Source organism: Myodes glareolus, chromosome 9 (assembly GCF_982192425.1).
Source record: "Myodes glareolus chromosome 9, mMyoGla1.1, whole genome shotgun sequence".
In the NCBI taxonomy this organism is placed as follows: domain Eukaryota; kingdom Metazoa; phylum Chordata; class Mammalia; order Rodentia; family Cricetidae; genus Myodes; species Myodes glareolus.
Genome location: NC_142034.1, coordinates 91,801,867 through 91,822,596, shown reverse-complemented (window position 1 = coordinate 91,822,596; position 20,730 = coordinate 91,801,867). Strand labels below are relative to the sequence as shown.

The 20,730-nt window shown below is 52.8% G+C and overlaps 1 protein-coding gene and 1 long non-coding RNA gene across 3 annotated transcripts in view; one reads left to right on the top strand and one right to left on the bottom strand.

The window, feature by feature from the left end:
* The window catches only part of Neurl1b (neuralized E3 ubiquitin protein ligase 1B), a 28,859-nt gene extending 25,327 nt beyond the window's left edge, over positions 1-3,532 (bottom strand). Inside the window, exon 1 of the mRNA XM_085694836.2 lies at positions 3,379-3,532. Coding sequence (XP_085550962.2) covers positions 3,379-3,409 — 31 coding nt within the window. The 5' untranslated portion in view covers positions 3,410-3,532. The remainder of the gene's footprint in view (positions 1-3,378) is intronic.
* On the top strand, positions 1,276-20,184 carry LOC125401697 (uncharacterized). Of its 2 annotated transcripts, none has more exons than XR_015003537.2 (4): positions 1,276-1,731; positions 7,302-7,412; positions 17,892-17,989; positions 18,068-20,184. It is a non-coding gene; the product is annotated as an uncharacterized LOC125401697 (long non-coding RNA). The 2 variants fall into 2 exon arrangements; XR_007232437.3 differs by lacking the exon at positions 1,276-1,731 and adding an exon at positions 3,698-3,883.
* The last annotated feature ends 546 nt before the right edge of the window (positions 20,185-20,730 follow it).

Below are 20,730 nucleotides of genomic sequence, written 5' to 3'. Positions count from 1 at the left end.
TGTCTCTCTCACTCCTATAGCAGTGACTCTGCCCTTGACCTCTCTGAGCCTTCATCTGTTGCCTGTGAAATCAAAGATGGCCCTCTGGAGTACACACAGTGAAGGTCTGGTTCAGCCTGCCCATGGTGGCCCAGGTAGACTCAGCATACCTCCTCAGCTAAACCTCCCAGACAACTAGCCATTGAGCAGACTCTGAAAGCTGTTGGCTTGGCCAAGCATTGGCAAACTTAATGACTAAACCAACTCTCTAGTTTGAATTCAGCATCTCCTCCAACCAGTGCTGGGTGAATCCCAGAGGTGCACAGGGAAAGGTCTAGAATGTGCTGATTAGGAGGAAGGAGAGAACTCTTCCTCTTACCCTTCCCATCCTGGAAAGCTGCCCTCCCCTATTTCTACCTGTTTTATGCTTATTCTCCCCTTATAAAGCCCAGGGAAGGTCAGTGAACTGAAGAATACCACCACATGGCATTAGGAACCGGATGGATCTCAGTCTGCTAAGGCCCAGCTTGGTTGAAGCCTGTGTGAGCTGGACTCACCCAGTCCTATGTCCTCTAAACTGGAGGGAGCTGATACCTTACATTGCAGGATGGAGGTGCATCTGGAAAAGGAGAGTGAAGCACACAGTAGGACCTTAGCAGATGCAAGGTCTCCTGCTGACCCGTGCTTACTCCTGGGTTTAGGGTATACATCGGAATATGTTGGTGCAGTTTGACAGAGCTGTCAAGGAGGTTCCCACCACCAAAGGGCACCTCCCTTACTTTGGCATTTCCTTATTGTACCCTGTAGCAAGTCATGTGCAAGGTGGAATACCCAATAAATGTTATCTAAACCACGGGGGCACTTAGTAAGTGTTATCTAGGCCTGGGTTGAAGGGATAATGCCTGTCAGAAAGAACGGAAGACTTTGGAGCTAAACAAACCTGGGTTTCAGTTCTGGCGCTGTCAACTAGAGGAGCACTGTAGACAAAGAGACATATTTGACCTCTCTGAGCCTCGATTTTTTTACCCATTAAATGGGAGTAATGATCCTGCTGCGCAGGGTTGCTGGGAGAATTAAACCCATTCGTCTACTCGCTAACCACCCCAGCCTCTGCTCCAGAAACTCAATATATAGCAGCCATCAAATGTACGCACTTGGTGTCACATGATGACATACGCTCAGGAGAACCATAAAGCAGAAAAAGGGGGAGAGGGCTCGGGGGAATGACAATGCCTAGAACCAGTCTAGAGCAAGGGCCTGAGGGAGGGGAAGGGGGACCTCATGTGGAAATCAGACTGAGACTGCCAGGCCACCTGAAGGGAGTGTAGCCGCCTCAAGCAGTGTGTTGGTGTGCGACTGAAGCCACACATGCAGGGAGCCTGGCACGGAATTCAGGTGCTCAACAAATGCCAGCTCCCTATTTCCAGTGCTGTGGAATGAGCCCCACGCACGTGTCCCTTGCCTGAGAAGGAAAGCACAGCTTCCTCAGGGCAAGCCTGAGCCAAGCATTCCTTCAGCCAAAGATGCAGGCTCCGTTTGCACTCCACCACTCGGTTCTGAGCCTGCGCCAAGGCACTAGGCTCTGAGATGGACAAGTCAGGGAGGGGAACAAGGCGATCAAGGGCCTTGTCCTCATGGAACCCCAGAGTCACAGCAAGAGTCAGTGACAGAACAGCACGGTCCTATGAACAAGCTGTCTTGGAAGCAGAGAGTGTAGCTGCAGAAGGGTTCCTGCAAAAGACGTCCACGGAGGTGAGCCACTGAGTGGGCAAGCAAGAGCATTTCAGGTGTGGGGGGCTGGGTACAGAGGTGCAAGAAGCTAATGGCAGGAAGACTGGAGAAAATACACACAGCCCTTCACATTTCTTGGCATCTGCTATCTGAAGTGCTGCCTCTTCCCTCACTTGGTCCTTCTGACACTAGGGGGCTCCCACACTTACACACAGCATGGTATGACCTGCCTTGACCTGAGCCCCCACTCTGGGGCTCACCCACAGCACCAGGCCCCAGAGGAACGGACACAGTACCAGTCTCGAGCAATACGTGCACCTGGTGAGACTTGCCTGTCCCTTCCCGTACTCCAAGTGTGACCCACAGGTGGCAGAATGGCTTTTTTTTTTTTTAACTGACTAGACTAACACAGATATTCTGGATTAAGAAGCTGAGTATAGAGCAGTGGAGTGGTGTCTCCCTCCGGTGGACTTGTGTGCCGTCGCTGATGACACCTCGGGTCCCTGGGGATGGGTGGCTGGCTCTCCCCATCCTAGCAGTAGCCATGGACACAAGAAGCAGCTGTACTCCAGTACAGACCAGGCTCTAATGCCATCTCTGGGACTGACGAGTCTGGGACCTGGCTGACAGTAGGAATCATCCAGTGAAAGCTGCTCAGGGCTTATTAGTAGAAGGGGCTCTCTCCCTCCTCAGCAGCCCTTGGACCTCAGGCTGGCCCTATGCAGACAATCCCTTCCAGAGGAGGGGGCAACTCTTTTCTGACAGCCGCTGGAGGAAGGGCTGTGGGGGTGTCAGCGGGGCTGCCCTAAATCTGACCTACAGCCAACCTGCTGCTTCTCTGAGCTACCCGCCACCAAACACACACACTCAGCCTTTGCCCCAAAATTTGCCCCAGGTTTATGCCCAAATACTTCCGAGAACTTGAGGCGGTGGGGGTGGGTGGGTGGCAGACGGGTTGACAGGGCCCATACAGTTTCCCACCACTGCCTAGTATCAGGTCATTTCTCATGTTCTGAGCTTCAACTTCGTGTGTAAAATCAGGGTGCCCTTCCTTACGAGGACGATTCTTTGCAGACAGGCAGTGGCCCAGAGCCTCGGCGAGCTGACCTGTTCTACCATCACTAGGTATTTTCAGCGAGGCGTGATGTCCCTGGCCTCCGCACGCCCGCCCCACGCCCCTCGCCCACCGCCTTTCTCCAGTCTGGGAAATTCTAGGGCCCTTTTAACTAGGGGGCGATGCGCTCCGCAGCAGTGGCTCAGATGGGGCTGGAGAACCCCCAGCTGAGCGGACACCCGAGCTGGGCGCAACCGGGCGCGCGTGGGAACGCCGCCAAGAAGTAGCACGTGTGGTGGGGGCGCCTGCGGGTTGCGCGCGGGGACCCGGGACACCCGCGACCCGCAAGACCCTCTGGAGGTTCCGGCCGGGGGAAGCCCCGATGGCCCCCGGCTTGCTCCTCAGCGACCTCCGGCTGTAACAAAGGCGCAGGGCGCACGGCCAAGGCCAGGAGAACCAGGCGGGGTCTGCACGGCCTGTCTGGGGTGCGGCTCCGGGCATCAGGCTCAGGCAGCCAGACTCAGACTCCAGCGTGCACCCGGGGCTCCGAGGCTGGGGCTGCCCGGAGAGGACCGAGCGCTCCGCGCCACCTCGGGGCGCGGCTCCGCGCGTACCTGGCAGGGTCCGGTGCACCGTGTTGCCCATCGCTGTTCCGAGAGTCCCGGCGCGGGGCTAGCTGGGCGGGCCGGGGGCCGCGGCCGGGCTGCGGGGCATTGCCGCTGTACGGGCGACCGGCGGGCGGCAGATGGGCGGCGCGGGCGGCGGCAAGAGGAGGCGGAGCCACCGGCCCGGGCGCACCCGCCCCGCCCCCGCGCCCGCCGCCAACCGTGCCGGGGCGGGGCCGCCGCCACCGCCGCGTCTTTTGAAAGTTTGCACCGGCGGGGCGTGGGAGAGGCGGGGCTGGCCTCCAGTCCTTGCCGTTCCCGCGCGGGTTGCGCGGGTTCTTTCTGCCCCTCGGGAGCGGCTGCCGGGCGCTGGGCCACTCTGGGCGGTGCGCCGACTCCAGGGGTGATGGTCACACGGGCAGGTCGCGCAGTGTCAAGGACTCCATGGCAGTCCAGCCAGGGTGATCTGTGGAGCCTGGGAATTTCTCCATTCTATGGGCCACATACCTAGGAGGTACGCAAGGATAGGGAGGGGCATCGACTCAGTCATTAGCTCACTATTCCCCCACTTCATTAAAATACTGGCTACAGCCTATGTATCAGGCCCTGTGCTGAGCCCCAAGATACAGTCTCTGCTTTTCAGGAAGGGACAGCAGTGGTTGATATAGGAAAGATTAGCAATCAAGATCACGCAGTGATCAAACTCAGCAACAACATGGAGGGTGTTAGGTAGCATTGGTTGGAGGTTTGGGAGAGAATGCGGTTGTGTGTGAGGTGGGCAATGTATATGGGAGGGCAAACATTCTCGTGAATTAGCCCCCTCATAGGTTTTTTTCTCAGAACCTTTCAGCCTTGGCTAGTCTCTTACACTGAAGTCAGCTAGCCTGTGCCTCTCTGGTCCAGACTCCTAGACTGGAACACCAAGGTGGGGAAGATGTAACTGTGTGAGGAGTCCCAGTCCCTAACCTTTGCTCCAGTTTCCCCCATGCTGTGTATTCCTACCGCTGTCGAAGCAGGGTTATCGTCTCCACATCACAGACATGGTAAACTGAGGCTCCGTGAGTAGAAGAGATGCCCAAACTTATCTCCCAGTAGCTGAGGGCAAGCTCCTTTAGAAACTGTGCGAAGAACACGGGTGCTCTGGGGAGAGCCTCTGCCTTGGCTTCTCAGATGTCCCCACCCCCTCCCCTCCAGGAAGTGCATCCAGACCTACTCTGTACTGAGTTTCTTTTTCTCAATACAAGTGCTCCGAATTATTTTTTTTTCACCCCAAACTCTGATGGGGGAAAGGTACATTGGCTGGGTGGGCCTTCACTCTCTGTGAGCCTGGGGTGCTTATAGAGGCCGCCATTGCTATAAAAGGACTTGAGGAATTTCACTCAGATAAAAGGACTCAAGGCAAAAGGACTCCGTGATGGCAGGGAGGGAGGCTGCTCTTGACCAGCCTTTTAAAGACCGCTTTCAGAGGGCCCCAGCGAGTGGCTGTGTGTCACCTGCAGCCACCGAGCCCCCTGCCGTCCTGGTGCAGTGCAGGAGGTGTCCGCGTGGGATTCGTGGGTCTGAAAGGCAGAGACTGAGCCTCTCCAGCCCGTGAAGATGTGCTTCGGGAAATACTGCCCCTGCCAGATGGTGACATAGTAACAAACCCCACAGGAGAGAACTGGATCAAAGAATTTCTTGAAGATCCAGAATTCCAAATTAATGGGCTCAATAAGATGAACTTAAAATATGGATGTGTAAGACCCGACCCTGTAAGTGGACACTTGACGGTCCGGCTTCCCTCTTGGATTTTGGACTATTCAGCTTTACATGCGTGGGCTCTTGGGGAGAATGGAGGTGACCCTCTAGCTAGAGTCTAGATAGAGTATAGACTGCCTTATGTTTGGGTACTCATGGTAATTGCTCATTCACTGAGGTCCCTCTGCACCTTGTCTTGTTTCAGCTGCCTGCTCACAGCAGGTGCTGCCTTCCTGCCCTTTCCTATGCCACCCAAACACACATGCATCCCCAGCTCCCCACACAGAGCTGGCCACCACTCAGTGTACAGAGGCCTGGCTCTACTGTGAGGAGGCAGAAAAGAAGGAAGTGAGGCCAAAGACAGAGAAGGGAGAGGAAGAAAAAAAATTCTCAAAGGGGTGAGCGGCAGTGACAATAGTCCCACCCACTCGTCTAGAGTGACAGGCGTGGACAAAGTAAGCAAACAAAAATAAGCAATGCATTAAAACACAAATTTGTAGTCTTGTAGCCAAGGGCATGGCCGCTCTTGTATAGGCTGATTTGCTCATTCTAGAATTTGCTTTGGCTCTGGAGCCCACCCCTGAAAACCAAATAAATAAAGCTAAACTGTTACATGAAGGCGGGGCCAGTGGCTTGACCAGGTAGAGAGACCACTGTGGCAGGAGGTGAGAAACAGCTTTGCTGTAAGGGTGTCTATGTTCTACAGTTTTACAAAATTCACCGTGGTGGGCCATTCTAGAGTCCCAGGCTAGAAAAACCACAGATTCATGCTGATCCCCTATGGCGTCTGTAGTCCCTTCCAATCCAGCTCCTCAGAAGGGCCAGTTGAGAAAGTGTGGAACCTCTGTCTGTTGGGTTAGGAGATCCAGGACCAGACCTGGGGCAGAAGCATGAAAGGATGAGGGGGATGTAGGGCCCCCTCTCATGTGCTGCACCTGGGGCTCTGTGACCATAGCTGCATCCTGTGACCCCCTCCCGCCTCTCCAGTTAGATGGGTCGTACCACATCAAAGAAGACAGCCTGCAAACTCAGTCTCAGACACAGAGCCTCAGAAAGTGGAGGCTCTCACCTCAGGCCTTAAGCTGCTAAGAGGAGTGGGCGTGGCTGCCCAGGTCAGACTGGCTCCAGCATGCCTCAAAAGTGAGAAAAGACAGCTCTATCAGGGGCCAGGGCACTGGAGCCTATGGGAATGAATGGCAGGTCAGAAGCATCCCCACAGGGCCGAGGAGGCGGGGCATGTGGAATACCATGGCTTTGGCCAGGACCTCCTGTCTAGCTACTCTTCAACACACAGTCACCCGCCCCACCAAGCACACAGTGAGGCTGTTGCCCTCCTTTGGAACCAGCCTCACATGGGCTGTAGGCTCTGGGTAAGCATCACTGTGGTTGTACAATGTCAGGAGCCCCTAGAGCAGCGGGCAGTGGAAGGCCTGACCCTGGCTCTGCACCTGCGGGGCCAGCTCTGATAAGTCTATCCCTGGCAGCAGTAGGAACACCTGCAAAGACGCACCTGAGTTGGGAGTGCCCATCGCAGACACATCCACCAACTCCAAAAGTCAGAATCCAGGCTGTCGTTAAATTACAAAGCTATTTTACACTTGCCACAGGAAGGATGCAGGAGGTCTGTGAGTTCCTGGTCAGCTTGGGTTCCAGAGCAAAGCTCTTGTCTCATAATACCAAGACAGAGTGCTTGCCTGACATGTACAAGGCCCTCGATTTGGTCCTCAGCATTGAAGGAAAAACCTCGGGTCAGTTTGCAAACCTCAGGCTCATAACCCCTCCGTTTATTAACTGCTGTTTACAAAGTGCCAGCAGCCGGGTACAGGAGCTTGGCAGCACCCTCTGAGTCCTTGCCACCACCTGCCAAAGTGACCATGAACCTCTCAGGAAAGGAAACAGCCTCAGAGATGAAGTGGGGTCACTGTCAGCCTCACTCAGTCAGAAGAAGGTAGAACTCAGGGTTCTCATTTCTCTATGGGGGAGGAGGCAGACTCGGAGAGATAATGCCCCTGCCACAATGCTAAGCAGAGGAGCCAGGGGGTCTGAGTTTCTCTGACTCCAAGATTTACTCCGGCTGCACGGCCCTCAATGAGTAAATCGCTTCTACATGGCACAGAATCTAGCAAACACATACCCAGCAGTCAAGATGAAAAGAGAAATAAACCTGTGCCATGGTTTTCCTTGTTTGCTTACAGATGCATGTTTGGTCCTGAAGATAGCCGGAGTGGGAGCTCACCTAAGGGCCACAGGAAGATCGTTATTATCCAAAGATGTTTCAACCAAGTTTGATGGATGTTCACGCCAAGGTGGGAATTTACCTAAAATCCCATGGGGGTAGCTCTGCCACGGCCTGGGTCATGGGTACTCAGACTCAATGTTTCCTTCCATGACACAAGGCCCCCTAAGCCCTTTGCACGTGCTAAGATTGCAATCATTTAAGGATGAAGTCCTATCAAAGTGTCTCTTTATCTAAATGGGGAATGCTAAGGTCCAGCACATGTGGGTAGCACTTGTGGTCATGCAGGAAGAGACACTGAACATCTGGGCTCTGGTTTGTTGAACCTCAGGGCAACTCTTGCAGTGAGGTAAGAAAAGGAGCCGAGGGTTGAGAGGACTTGCTTCCGAGGCCCCCTTGTCTGTCCCTTACTTAAATCCTCCTCTCCTATGGCAAGGCAAGGGCTGCTGCTATTTCTGCACTATGTTAGGAAGCTCAGAGAGGGAGAGAAACGTATCTAGGGTCACTCAGCCAGCCGTGGCACAGGTAGGCCTAGAAGCCCACCCAGTTTGACCTGGAGCCCTTGCTTTCTTCCTCTTGGCCCTGAAAGTGGTTGAGAGTTTGCAGAGGGACTAGCCTGTCCTACCTGGAGCAGCCAGAATCTGCACAACTTCCTGGGGTTGTAGAAAACTGGCCCCAGAGGTTCGGACTTTTGAAGGAAAATTAGAACAGAGAATTGTGGGTCACTCAAGAGCCCAACTTCAAGCACAGGTTTGCCCTTGCTGACTGGTTGACCCTGTGTGGGTCACATGCCTTGTTTCTGAGTCTGTGCAGTGGAGATGGCCAAGGGACACATGCCTCTGGGTACTGAAGGAGTGGGTCATCAGCCACACCTCAGGATTCTAGCCACCCCTGGACCTGTCACTATGTGCCTGCGTGTTGTAGCATCCTCTGTTGAGAGGTCCAGATTGTCTGAGCAAGGTGGTCTGAGTCATCATTCTGCCCTCTTCTGGCTGGGCAATTGACCAGGCCATTTCAGGGCTCTGGGACTACATCTCTACGGAAAGGTAGGCATTGCCGTGCTATAGCAAGATCCATCCCCCACCCCTTGCTTCATCAAACAAGCTACTGGAGAGCTACTCCATCAGCATGCTAAGAGGGATTCAAATGAGCTAAAGGAAATGAAGGGGCAGACGCTGTTCATGGCCTGGTTGACTCAGTGTTTTGAAGAAGTCGGCTTCAAGTTGATTGACAGACCCAATGCAAACAACTGTAACAAAGTTCTGGCGTGTGTGTGTGTGTGTGTGTAACACTCTAATTTCCCAAGAAACTGTAGAAACTGAAGAATGAAAGACAGCTGTTTACAGTGAAGAAGAGGAAGAATGAAATGGGAGGAGTTGCTTTAGTGGGTACCTTTTGGTTTTGTGCTATTTTAATTTTCTTTTAACTGGCATACAAGGTAGCAGGCTTCATTATGGAATTTCTGTACCTCCTCTACTTTGGTTGAGTCTCCCCCTTCTCCATCTACCCAGCCCACCCCAGCTTTACTGGATATTAATGCCAATTATAAAGCTAACTAAAACAGTGTGGCATTGTGTGTGGATAAATGACCAGGCCTGCTGGTTAGAAGACGGAAGCCAGACACCAATAGACATGTGGTTTATAACAAACACAGGGTAAAGTCAGGCTTTAATGACTGGTGTTGGTTCAGTTGATCGTCCATGTCGGAACAGATTCCTGCCCCACACCATTACAGCAATGATGGCGGAAGGGTCTAGATTAAAGGGGAAGAATGACCTAGAGATGGAGTACGGGTCAGTTCCTGCTTGCCTAGCATGCATAAAACTTCGATTCAATTCCCTACACCTCATGAATTCATTTCAGCGCCAGCACTTGGGATGTGGGGGCAAGAGAATGAGAAGTTCAAGGTCATCCTTGATTATACATGGAGTTTGACATCAGCCTACACAAGATCCAACTCTTCCCACTCTCAAAAACAAAACAAACAAACAAAAAACTGACACAAAAGGAATATCTGTGTCAGGCATGATATATGCCTGCAAACCCACATTCAGGAGTCAAAAACAGGAGTCAACTACATAGGGAGTTCAAAAGCAACAACAGTAAAACCAAACCAAAAAATTAATCCTTCAAAGAAAAATATAGCTGGGCATGGCGGCTCAGGTCTCTTACCCAAGCACTAGAGAGGTTGAAGCAAAGGATTGCCGTAAGTTCAAGGCCAGCCTAGCCTACATGAGCCCTTGTCTCAAAATACCCACTCCTGAAAGTCTTCTTGTTTATGTGGCATTCAATACAACAAAACCAAAACACTGACCAAGCCTTGTGGCAATGGCTCATTATGCAAACTGACGGCCACACAAGCATGAGGCCCGAGTTTGGATTTCTGTAGTCCATGTGAAAATGTGAGCACGGCAGCAGGTGCAGGGGGACAGCTTCAGGTTCAGTGAGAGACCCTGTCTCAAAACAAAGCGGAGAGATGGAGGAAAACCACCAAACATTGACCTCTGGGCTCTAAAAACATGTAGACCCCTAGACTAATAAGCACACAACACAAACACACACACGGGGCAGGGTTAATGCGCTGTAAGTCGGGGGAGCAAAATCCAGGTATTTCACAAGAACATCTCAGTGGCCAATGAACTTGAAGGAACCGAATCTCAACAGTGATTAGAGAGATGAAAATTAAAGTTACAAAGAGATAGCCACAGGACCCCAACTGACTGACTAAAATTTAAAATGTTGATAATGCTAAGTGTTAGCTAGATTGTGGAACAACAGGAAATCTTACAATTTAAAAAATAATTTAGCAGTATCTATTATATATTGAACTGTTTCTATCTAGTGTTTATTTACACCTACTTAGCATGCATTCTCCTTTATCTGTACCTTTTAGATACCTATTGAGCAGCATTTATTGTAACTAAGCCTACCTCCATGATGCAGCAGTCCCAATGACCGTGTACGTGGCCACGCTCAGGGTCAGCCATGTGACAGAACAAACAGCATGGAGTGAGGAGGAGGATGGCATTGGGTGATGGCCACCTGGGCATGATATGTTGGTCAAGGCCAGGTCAAGGGGGCTTGTGGGAGCTGAGAAGCTTGTTACCTTCTAGAGAAATCTCAGAGCCACACCCTGCAGTCTCCACTGAGCTGTGGGATCTGTGCTGAATGAAATATTCAGTGAAAATATTCTGAGAGCAAAGACTCTCCTGGCAGCCAAGGCAGGCAATGGCAGAGAGGTGCAAGGGGACTCCCTGAGTCAGAGCTGGGGCTGAGGAGAGCTGCCCCAAGCTGCATGATCCTCTAGGCTGGCATCTTCTGGGCCAGCCATGGAACCCGTGTGCATGTGTGTGTGTGTGCACACATGTATGTGTGTGCATCCGTGTGTGTGCGCATGCATGTGTGTGTGCGTGTGTGAAGTACATATCCTGCACAGCTCAGGAGATGAGTCACATTTATTCTGAGGGGTTCATTCGCATCCTGCTACAACTATGTGTGTCAGGAGCGGTTTCCTCAAGTCTTGGGGACTGTGGGAACCCTCCTGGCAGAGGTGGCAGCTATGCTTGCTGCAGAAGTGGACAGCAGGCCTGGACTGCCAGGGCTGTGGGGCCACCTTGAGAGTCTGAGAGTCAGTGGGAGGAGCCCACTGAGAAACGGGTGGCCCGCGGGTGTGGCAGAAAGCAAAGAAAGAGGTGCCCCAGGTTTCAGTTTCCCACTGTGCGAAGCTACCCTCTTGAAAAGGTCTGTCAAAGCACCCTTCCTCCCATAGCAGCTGCCTTGAAAGGCCCACGCCTATCCACTTCTCTGGCTGACATAGTCTCCCAGTGACACAGGTCTGCCCTCAACAGACCAGGGGCAAGAGAGGGAGGTGGAAGGCTAGCCCATCGCTTGGCCAGGGAACAGAGCTGGCAGGAGGGGGACATTCTGTCCCTTATGTCCCTCTTCAGAAAATTGTCAATACGAAGAGTAGATACACACACACACACACACACACACACACACACACAGAGAGAGAGAGAGAGAGAGAGAGAGAGAGAGAGAGAGAGGCTGTGTGTTCTAGAGAAAAGAACGAGTTCGACAGACACCTGGAGGTGTGTCTCAGCACTGCTGGGCAACCAAAGACAGATTCTTTACTTCTCTGAACCTCCAACATCTGCTAATGAGGCCAGGAATAGTGTCCAACCTCAGGACTCTCCATGGTGTGAGCACCCCCACCTTCCCCACATTTACTACATCTCATGATGGAGGCAAGAGCACACTGACCGCTACCTCCTCCTAGGAGCAGAGCTGAAGTTCCTAAGGGCTGTCCCTGCTAGGGGGTGACAGAAAAAGTGGGTGTTGTAACACTAGGTCAGTGAATTGGGTGCAGAGTGGGCAGGTGGACAGCCCCAGGGCACACAGGGAGGGCTGAGCTCTGGGAGGAAAAGCAAGCAGGTGGATGTCTGAGCAAGTGTGACCTGGCTGAGAGGCTCTCAGAGTGGGGTGGCTGAGAGCCGTATGGGCATTTCTTCTTTGTTTATACCACCGTGTCTGGCTCACACGGGTATTCCTAAAAAAGAGTAATTCAAAAAGGCCCATAAATCAACTCGAGACCACACAGACCCCAGCGTCCAGGCTAAGAGATATTAGATAGTCCTTATAACCTTCAAGACCTGGACTCTGAGGTGCCACAACTAAAGTGACCACCTGGTATGCCTTCCCTAAAGGAGCTGAATGGCCCTGGAGAGCAGGGGCCATCTGCTCAGGAGCCACTGCACAGGGCACGTCTCATATTTCCAGTGAAAAGACAAGACCCATCCTAAGCTGGATGTCAGAAGAGCTCCTGGTCACTCTGGGTCAGTCCCTCGTCCATCTAAGGAACAAAGCCCCCACCCAACCCCAAGGTCTAGTCTCCTGTACAATGAGATTCCAGTCCAGAGCCCAGATCAGGCCTGCAAAATGCCCTGAAAACAGTTGCTGGGTATAGAGGAACAGATATGAGGAACAACGGGATGGCTGAGGGCCACCGAGGCAGACAGGTGGAGGTTGCCTGGACGTGGGAGGGCTGATGGAAAGCCAAGAAGGGCCAGGCTCTGCAGATCTCTCTTTAAAAAATAGTGTGTACTGGTTGCATGGCATAATGGGCCCCATGGAACAGGACATCTCTGCAACCTTTGTGACGAGCTTTGGTCTCATTCGGCTCCCGTCACCCTTCCTTGTGCCCCACTCTTGGCAGATACATCCCCACTTGCTCGGCACAGCTGTGCTTGCAGCCTCTCAAAGACCCCAAAGGTGGATGTTGCAGTCTGGTCCCCAGCATCCGAAGTCAAGGTTACACAGGAAGACAGAATCAGGGTCAAGCTGGGGATTTGATGCCGTAGACTCTGGCCTGCCTGCCTCCCTGAGGCAGCTGGGTGGGACACACCAAGCCTGTGACTCAGGGAATAGGAGGAACTCTGAAGTGAAGACCTGGGGTCTTGGATGGTCCCCAGCCCAGACTTTGCAGGAGCTGGCTCGGGAAGCTGCTGCTGGGGAAGAAGGAAAGACATGGTATTTTGGGACTCATCTCATGGAGCAGGCTGAGGTTCCCCCTATTTTTAGCAATCAGGCTGCAGGTACCTACTTCTCCCCCACTGGGAGAAAAACCTTCAACAAACATCCGTTCACACTAGCCCAATAAATTCCTTAAATAAAACAGCTACATTTTGGCATCCCCCCTCCCGCCCCCTGCCGCACTAGAAACACACGCTCCCTGAGTTTTTAATATCACGCACGTGGCTTGCATAATTTTAACCTGAGTGCATGGTTGCTGTCTTGTTCCGTGAGTCACTGTTTGGGGTGTCAGGATATGGGGGCGTGATGGGAGGGCTCAGCGAATGTGTGGGCCGTGTGCAATCCTGGTGGTCTGCCTCAGGCATAGATTCTCCTGATCTTTGGATAGGGAAGTCAGTTATAGAGAGGCCTGGAGGCCACTGAGATCCATTCCCAGGATCCTCAGCCCACAGCTCCCTCTCCACAGCTTCTGCTGTGGCCATCCAGGGTGGGTAGAGCCCGCCTTTCCACCTGCCCGTCAGATCCCTCCCTGGCCTGGCATCTGGGGACTCCTATAACCCCCACCACCATGGCTACGCTCAGCAGGCACACTGAGCCTCCTGCAGCTTCGGGGCACCTGCACCTGTTGACCCCCACCTTAGGGTGCCCCCTCCCCCAACCTTAGGGCTTTACCTCATGACTGGGGTCTTAACTTGCTTCATCTCTGAAAGCCCCACCATCCTGACCACCTTGACTAGGCTGATGCAATCTGTTCCATCCTCTCCTGAGCCTGGTGCCTTCTCCGCCCTCTGCTTCACTTTTACACCAGGCTTTCTGTCACACTGACAGGATGGCTGGCTAGCTACCATCCTTTCCCCCTGAACCCCACAATGCACGGGTGGGTCATTCACCCTCACTGTCTGCCAGCACGGTCTTGGATGTATGTCCACTGAATGAGTGGACAAGCAATCCCTCCCAACTCCAGCTCCCAGCAAAGCTGGTTCCTGCCTTAGATAGAGGTGAAGAGGCCAAAGCTCAGAGAGGTTAGGGACTTGCCCAGGGTCACACAGCCTGTATGTCAGGATCCTCCCATGTGAGACCAGGGCTGGGAGTACCCCAGCCCTGAGCCCACCCTTCCCTTTTCTCCTCTGAATATGGTGAACACCCCTTCGCGGCGCAGACGGGGAAGAGGCTGAGTAGCATCATTAGCTGGCTGCCGTTGGGCACCGTGCAGTGAGGACAGGTGTTTGAGTGTAGCCCACAGAGAACGGGACAGGAATGACATCCATAAGAGTGTGTCATTGGGGCCATTAACTGACTAGCGGCTCTCTGGTTTGTCGTAAAGTCAGGTTATGATGGGCACTGTTGTCACCACGAAGGACTCAGAAACAGAGGGAAGGACCATTTTAGAACACAGTAAGCTCCAAATGTCTGCCCTCATGGAGGGCAACTCCTTCCATTTGGAAACTCTCCTTACATTCATCCCTTCTCCCGCCACCCCCAAATCCATGGCCTGAGACACTGCCACCAGGAAGCCCACCCTGGCTTCAGGCACCTGGGAATGAGGACCCGCGAGCTTCAGAGAAGTGAGCCACAGCATAGCTTCACTTACAAATGGAGCGCTGAGAGGTAGAGGCGGTGTGATGGCGGCGATGGTGACGTCACTGCTTCCACAGTGTCCAATCACTCCATGGTGCTGCTGTCTCTACCCAGACTGCCTCCTTCCATTCAGCTGCCTGACTACTGTCCATCTTCCCCAGTAGCTAATTCAGCCCTGCCATGGCCCTCCCCATTGACTTGGTAGATGGTTCTGGTAGCTTGTGTGTGACTGGGAACCACGCTTGCAAATACAACGGGGGTGGGCTTATCCCCTCCTGCCAGTCATCAGTGACATAGATGGAAGACGTAGATGGAGTCGGGGAGCTCAGTGGATGTGAGTATCACAAGGGTCAGAGAGGCTGGGCCCTTGGAACTTCTTATTCTGCAGGTCTGAGGGAGGCCTCACGCCACCCTGCCCAATGTCTGCTGTGGGACACTGAAAGGGATGCTTTGAGCTGATCCTGACCCCATGGTTGCCCCATACAATGGCAGTTAAAGACAGTCTAGCAGTGAGTCACGGGGTAGGGACAAAATAACCAACCCCGTGCCACCGTTGAACATAATCCCTCCCCTCCGAGGGTGGCAGGCCTTTTTACTTTCTCTGGAGGCAAAACTGAATAAGTGAATCCCTGTTATACCCGTTCCTTGCAGTTCTACCTATTACGGTATGCAGTCCTTCCAACCCCAGCCCTTCCTGGGACCCGTGCACAGCTGCATGGTCCAGGTGTTTCAAGAGGAAACACTTTCTTGCTAGGGAATGACTTGACCCCAGATAGCTCAGGCCATCCCCAGATGCTGCTGGAGGGACAGGGACACAGCGAACTGAATAAGCCCTGACACACAGTGAGTGGTCTACCAGTGGTCCATAGAGAAAGGACAGATGGCCTAGCCCTGGGTTGTCCTCCGCAGATTCTCACATGTCACTTAATCCAGCCTGTAGAGAGGGAATGGGACCCCATGGGAGGGAGCCCTGGTATGGGCTCTGGCTGTTTAGAGAGAGCCCTGAGTGTGGGCTCTGGCTGTCTCTCTGGAGATCCTTTGAGGATAACAGGGAGCTGTGGGGGGCTCTGTACACATGGAGAGTGGATGAGAGTCATCAAGCAGACCTATGCTGAGCCCACCCACCAGGGAAGGGAAACAGGCCCTGCCACATGAGCCACGGCCTGCTGGAACTGGGGAATGGCTGCTTTGGCAGGTCTGAGTGACCGCACCTCCTTCCTGCTCACCCCAGAAGCCCGGGCTTATGTCACAGTTGGCAGGAGGCTGAGGGACCATGTTCGTTGGGACATCCCTCTATTCTTCCTTATCCTCTTCCTCTTAAGTTTCTATTTTACTTTACTTCTCCCAAAGCTGAGTTTCCTTCCGTCCAGCTCTCAACGCGGGCTTTGATGAAGGTTATAGTGGCAGTACCAGCAGGTCTAAATCCCGATGGCTGTCCTGATGTTTTAGACGTCGTGAGATGGGTTCCTGCCCACCTTGCTGTGAACGGCACAGCTTATAAACTAACTCTGCTTCACGCAGAGACAGGGAAGCGCCCGAGTCTGGACGATGCTCGCTTCAGGAACATCCCTGATGGAACTGTCTCAGCTATGTTCCCGGTAGAACTTCTCTTGGCGGCCCTCCCCTTGGGCATACCTCTGGTGCAGTTTGTGTGATGAACAGGCTACAGGTAGCTGTGGTCCTTTTGGGCACTCCCATGTTCCCTTTCTTTCTGGTGTCGTGGATCCTGGGGTCAAAACTCCTGTGACTTCTTAGAGGCTGGGAACTTTGAGCAGTTCGTTTCCTGGCTTTTATCCTGCAATCCTACCCCGGGGAAGCACATCAGGAAAGCCCCAGTACTCTTCCAGGGAAGAGACAAGCGCACCTGCAAGGAAGGCAAGTGGCCCAGAGGACCCCGAGTGCTGGAGGAAGTGATGGACATCGAGGTGCAGATGGGATGGGGCAGAGGGACCCAGACACTCTGATTACGGTCTATGTAGGTGTGGAGATTTGGGGCTCCTCCTCTTCTGTTATTGCTCCTCCTTCTGCTGCCCTGCTAATTACACAAGTGTTGAGCCATCTGAAGGTGTCCCAAGGTCACTGAGATTGGTGTCCTTATGAATTTCTCTTGAGGGTCTAGGCTGTAGCTCCGTGGTAAAGTGCCAGATACCCCCTGGCTTCAATCCCCAGCACAACAAACCCATGGAGTTATTTTTGTATCTCATTTTGGCTAATTTCTGGTCCTCTGTCTTCAAGGTCATTAGCATTTGGAGGTGCAGTGGAGATCTAGTCTAGGGCTTGGACTGGCTCAGCTTGTCATGTGATCTCCCACTGCACCAAGCCCCACCTCCAGAGACCTTTCTCCCCATCAGTCTTGCCCCCTCCCTCAGGTGTCTTGTATGTTGAAACTTTCTTCTCCAGACATAGTTGGCGGGGTATCTGTTGAAATTTGCTTTTAAAATTTTTAGTTTTTAAAATTAATCCAAAGACTGCATGCATGTTTGATGTCTGTCAGCTGTTCTGAGGGACATGTGCACCGTAGAAGCACAGCTGAAGCAAGCCAGCCAACAGCCCGTTACCTCACACACTGTTTTATTTAGTGGAACACTTACGGTCTGCTCTTTGCCTTTTCAAACACACATTTTATAATAGTCACGTCATGTCGGCTGAACTGAGTCCTCTGACCTTCTCAGGCCTTTTCCACACATGAGACCAGACACACAGCCATCTCTCCGTGTCTAACTGATTTCACTTGACATAATGTCCTCCGGGCTCATCCATGTTGTGACTGTTGGTGGGTATCCCCTTGTTTTCAGGGCAGAGTTGTATTCTACAGGCACACAGGCTGACTCCATGGTGTACCCGTTCAGTGCTCAGACAGCATAGAGGGCTGCCATTTCTCCACGACATGACCTCTGACCTTCTGGGAGGAGCCAGTGTGCATGTGGTCCTTCTGTTTTAGGCGTACATGTGCCACTGACGAGGCACAGCATCTCTTTGCTCTCTTGCCCAGCCTGGTCCTTCCTCTGTAGACAGTGATGACATATGTGGCTCTCAGAGCTTCTCCTGGCAAGGGTGAGGCTCACTATCTCTTACAGTTAAGAGTCCTTGGAACAGTCCTTTGCCTTGCTCCAGAACAGAACGTAGCACATGAATCAGGTGGTCATTTTCCAAATACAAGATGCGACTTACACTCAGAGAACTCAGAGAAACAACAAAGCAAAGCTAAAACACAATGCAACCAATCAGCCCACATGGGGGTCTGACTAAGAATGACTCCCATAGGTTCATTTATATGAATGCTTAGTCATCAGGGAGTGGCACCATTTGAAAAGAATTAGGAGTATAACCTTGTTGGAGTCGATGTGACCTTGCTGGAGGAGGTGTGTAACTGGGAGTGGGCTTTGGGATTTCAAAAACCTCAAGCCAGGCCAGCTCTTTCTCTTCCCGCTGCCTGCAGATCTGGATGTAGAACTCTCAGTTCCTTCTCCAGCACCATGTCTGCCTGCATGCTGCCATGCTCCCTACCGCGATGAGAATAGACCAAACCTCTGAGCGGTAAGTCAGCCCCAATTAAGTGCTTTCCTTTATAAAAGCTGCTGTTTTTCACATCATGATGTTTCTTCACGGAAACAGAACACTGGCTAAGACGACCTATGAACAAGCATTTCTGAGGCCTCAGTGGTGCCGAGTGCAGCCATCAGCTGGGTGTATCTGTCTTTCCCGTGCTGGAGCTTTGCCTGGGAGGGACATGACCATGAGGAGCTAATCTCAAATGCAGAAGGCACAGTATACAGTATAAGAAAGTCTCCAGAGAGGCAAGAACGGCCAATGGGAGAAGGCCCCATCTTCCGCAGCCCTATCCAGATGCCACCATGCTGCTGCTTCCTGTGGAGGTGTCCGGAGGCTCAGTCGTACTACCCAGGTGTGTGTGCACATGTTGTCAGAGTTACTGTCAGCTGTGTGTTTGCAACCCTCTTTTCCTGCAGCCTCCCTCAGAACTGTTGTTCCATGCCTGCTGACCAGGGCCAAGCTTGCTTCCTGGCCACTGCCATTCCTCTGGGTTTGAACTTCCCTTCAGGCATCAGTATCTGATTACTGAACACTTCTGTTGTGTTTGTCATCCGTGGTCAAGGCCATCCAACGGGGTTAGATATGAGTGACCAGACCCCAGCTCCGCAGGATCCCCGAGACCCTCGTGTCCATGCCTACACCAGCATCGACTGCAAGCCACCAACACGTTCTCAGTAGAGCTTGCTCTTGGCTCATCCAGGTGAGCTGCTTTCCGGACATCAAGCCCCGCCCCTGCTGCAGTCTGGCACTGTGTGCTGTCTTCCTTCCCAGAAACACATCCGGAGGCTGAATGAACAGAGCCAGCCTCAGAGGATGCTATCACCTATCAGACTATCAGCCTGTGGGGGACGACAGCTGCTCGTCCAGCCCCACCCTCCAACAAGCCTGCGAGCCTGTGCATCCTCCGTCAGCGGTAGCCGCTTGCTGTGTTCTTTTGCTCTGAACGCGAACACCATCAAGACTTAAGCTGCAGCAAAAAAAAAAAAAAAAAAAAAAAGCCATCTGGAACTTTCAGTCCACGGAGGTGCTGAGGTCACACTGTCCAGGAGCCATTTGGGAGTCCTGGCTTGTAGCCCTGCTTCACTCATTGATGAGAACAAACTGGAGAGAGTGTCTGTCTTTTCCCAGAAGACACCTGGCTGTGTTGCTCAAGCCCTTATTGTCATGGCCACCCCACCCTGTGTGCTGTCACGAATCTCCTACCTTTGTCTCAGGCAACGCCACCTGGCATGGCCCCTGCAGCCACTTGGCATGCTGTGGGAAGTGGGACTGCCTGAGAGCTCCCACTGAGGTGGGAGAGGCCTAACTGCGTGGCAGCTTCAAAACTGAAGGAGAACGGCTCGGGAGATGGTTCAGCCAGGAAAGCACCATCATACAAGTACGAGAACCTCAGTTCGAATTCCCGGTACCCATCTATTTCCCAGTAGCTGAGCACGGCAGTGCACATTTGTGACTCCAGTGCTCGGGTGGTGGAGGCAGGAGGATTCCTATTGCTCATTGACTGGCCCTCTTAGCCGATTCAATGAGGTTCAATAAGGGACTGTGTCTCAAAAACAAAGCAAAACAAAAAGCTGAAGAGTCATAGAGGAAGGCTTCTGGCATTGCCCTCTGACCCCCACATGCAGGCACGCACTCACACATGTACACTTAACGTGAACATGTACATACACCATATGTGCATGTGCACCACATGGCAAGGAGGAGGCCTGTCTGCTCTCAGCAGCCGTGTGCCCTTAGACAAGTTAGATCACCTACCTGAGCCTTTGTTTACAAAAACGGCACAGGTGGGACCCCTGGCAGCACAGCCCACAGGAGAACAAATAAGATTCGAGTGATTGGCACATGACCTAAGGCACAGTGGCTTTGAAAGAAAATGGGCCCCAAGGGGAGTGGCACTATAAGGAGGTGTGGCCTTGTTGGAGGTAGTGCACAACTGTGGGGGCGGACTTTGCAGTCTCTTGCTCAAGCTTGCTCAGCGTGACTTTCAGTCAACTTCCTGTTACCTATAAGATGTGGGACTCTCAGCTCCTCCTCCACACCGTGTCTGCCTGCATGCCGCCATTCTACCAGTCATGATGATAACGGACTGAGCATCTGAAAGTGTAAGCGAGCCACCCTTTGTGAGAGAGGACCGTCACGGCCATGGTGACTTTCTACAGCAATAAAAGCCCTAACTGAGACAGCGTGCCACAACTGACAACCCTCACTTCCGCTGAGGGAGTGCACTGAGCCACAGGTCCCTTGCACCTCATCTTCCAGGTCTCCCCTCCCCTGCCCATTTGGATCAGCGTGGTCACCATAGACCTCACACAGCCAGCTCCAAACGCTCCCTGGCCACCACGGGACCTCTCACTTCAGACCCTTCATTTGACCAAACACAGCAGTTCATTTCCAGAGCACAGTTACAGGTTTTCTCCAACATTCTGGTCCCTTCTCCCTTGTGTGCATGGTGACAGCATTGTGATGGGACCCCTGCCTCTTGTCCTTCCTCCAGTTGTCAAGACTTCCTCCAAGTCTTGTCCTTCCTGGCCTCTGAGATTCTTCCTGGGGCTTTCAGCATATAGCCTTCCATTCATTCATTCACTCATCCATCCATCCATCCATTCATTCATCACACACTATCACCCGCCCATCCTTCATTCATCCAGCACCTATCCATCCCCCGTTTATCACGCATCCCCCCAACACCCGGTCATCACCTCTCCACCACCCTCCAGCACCCGTCC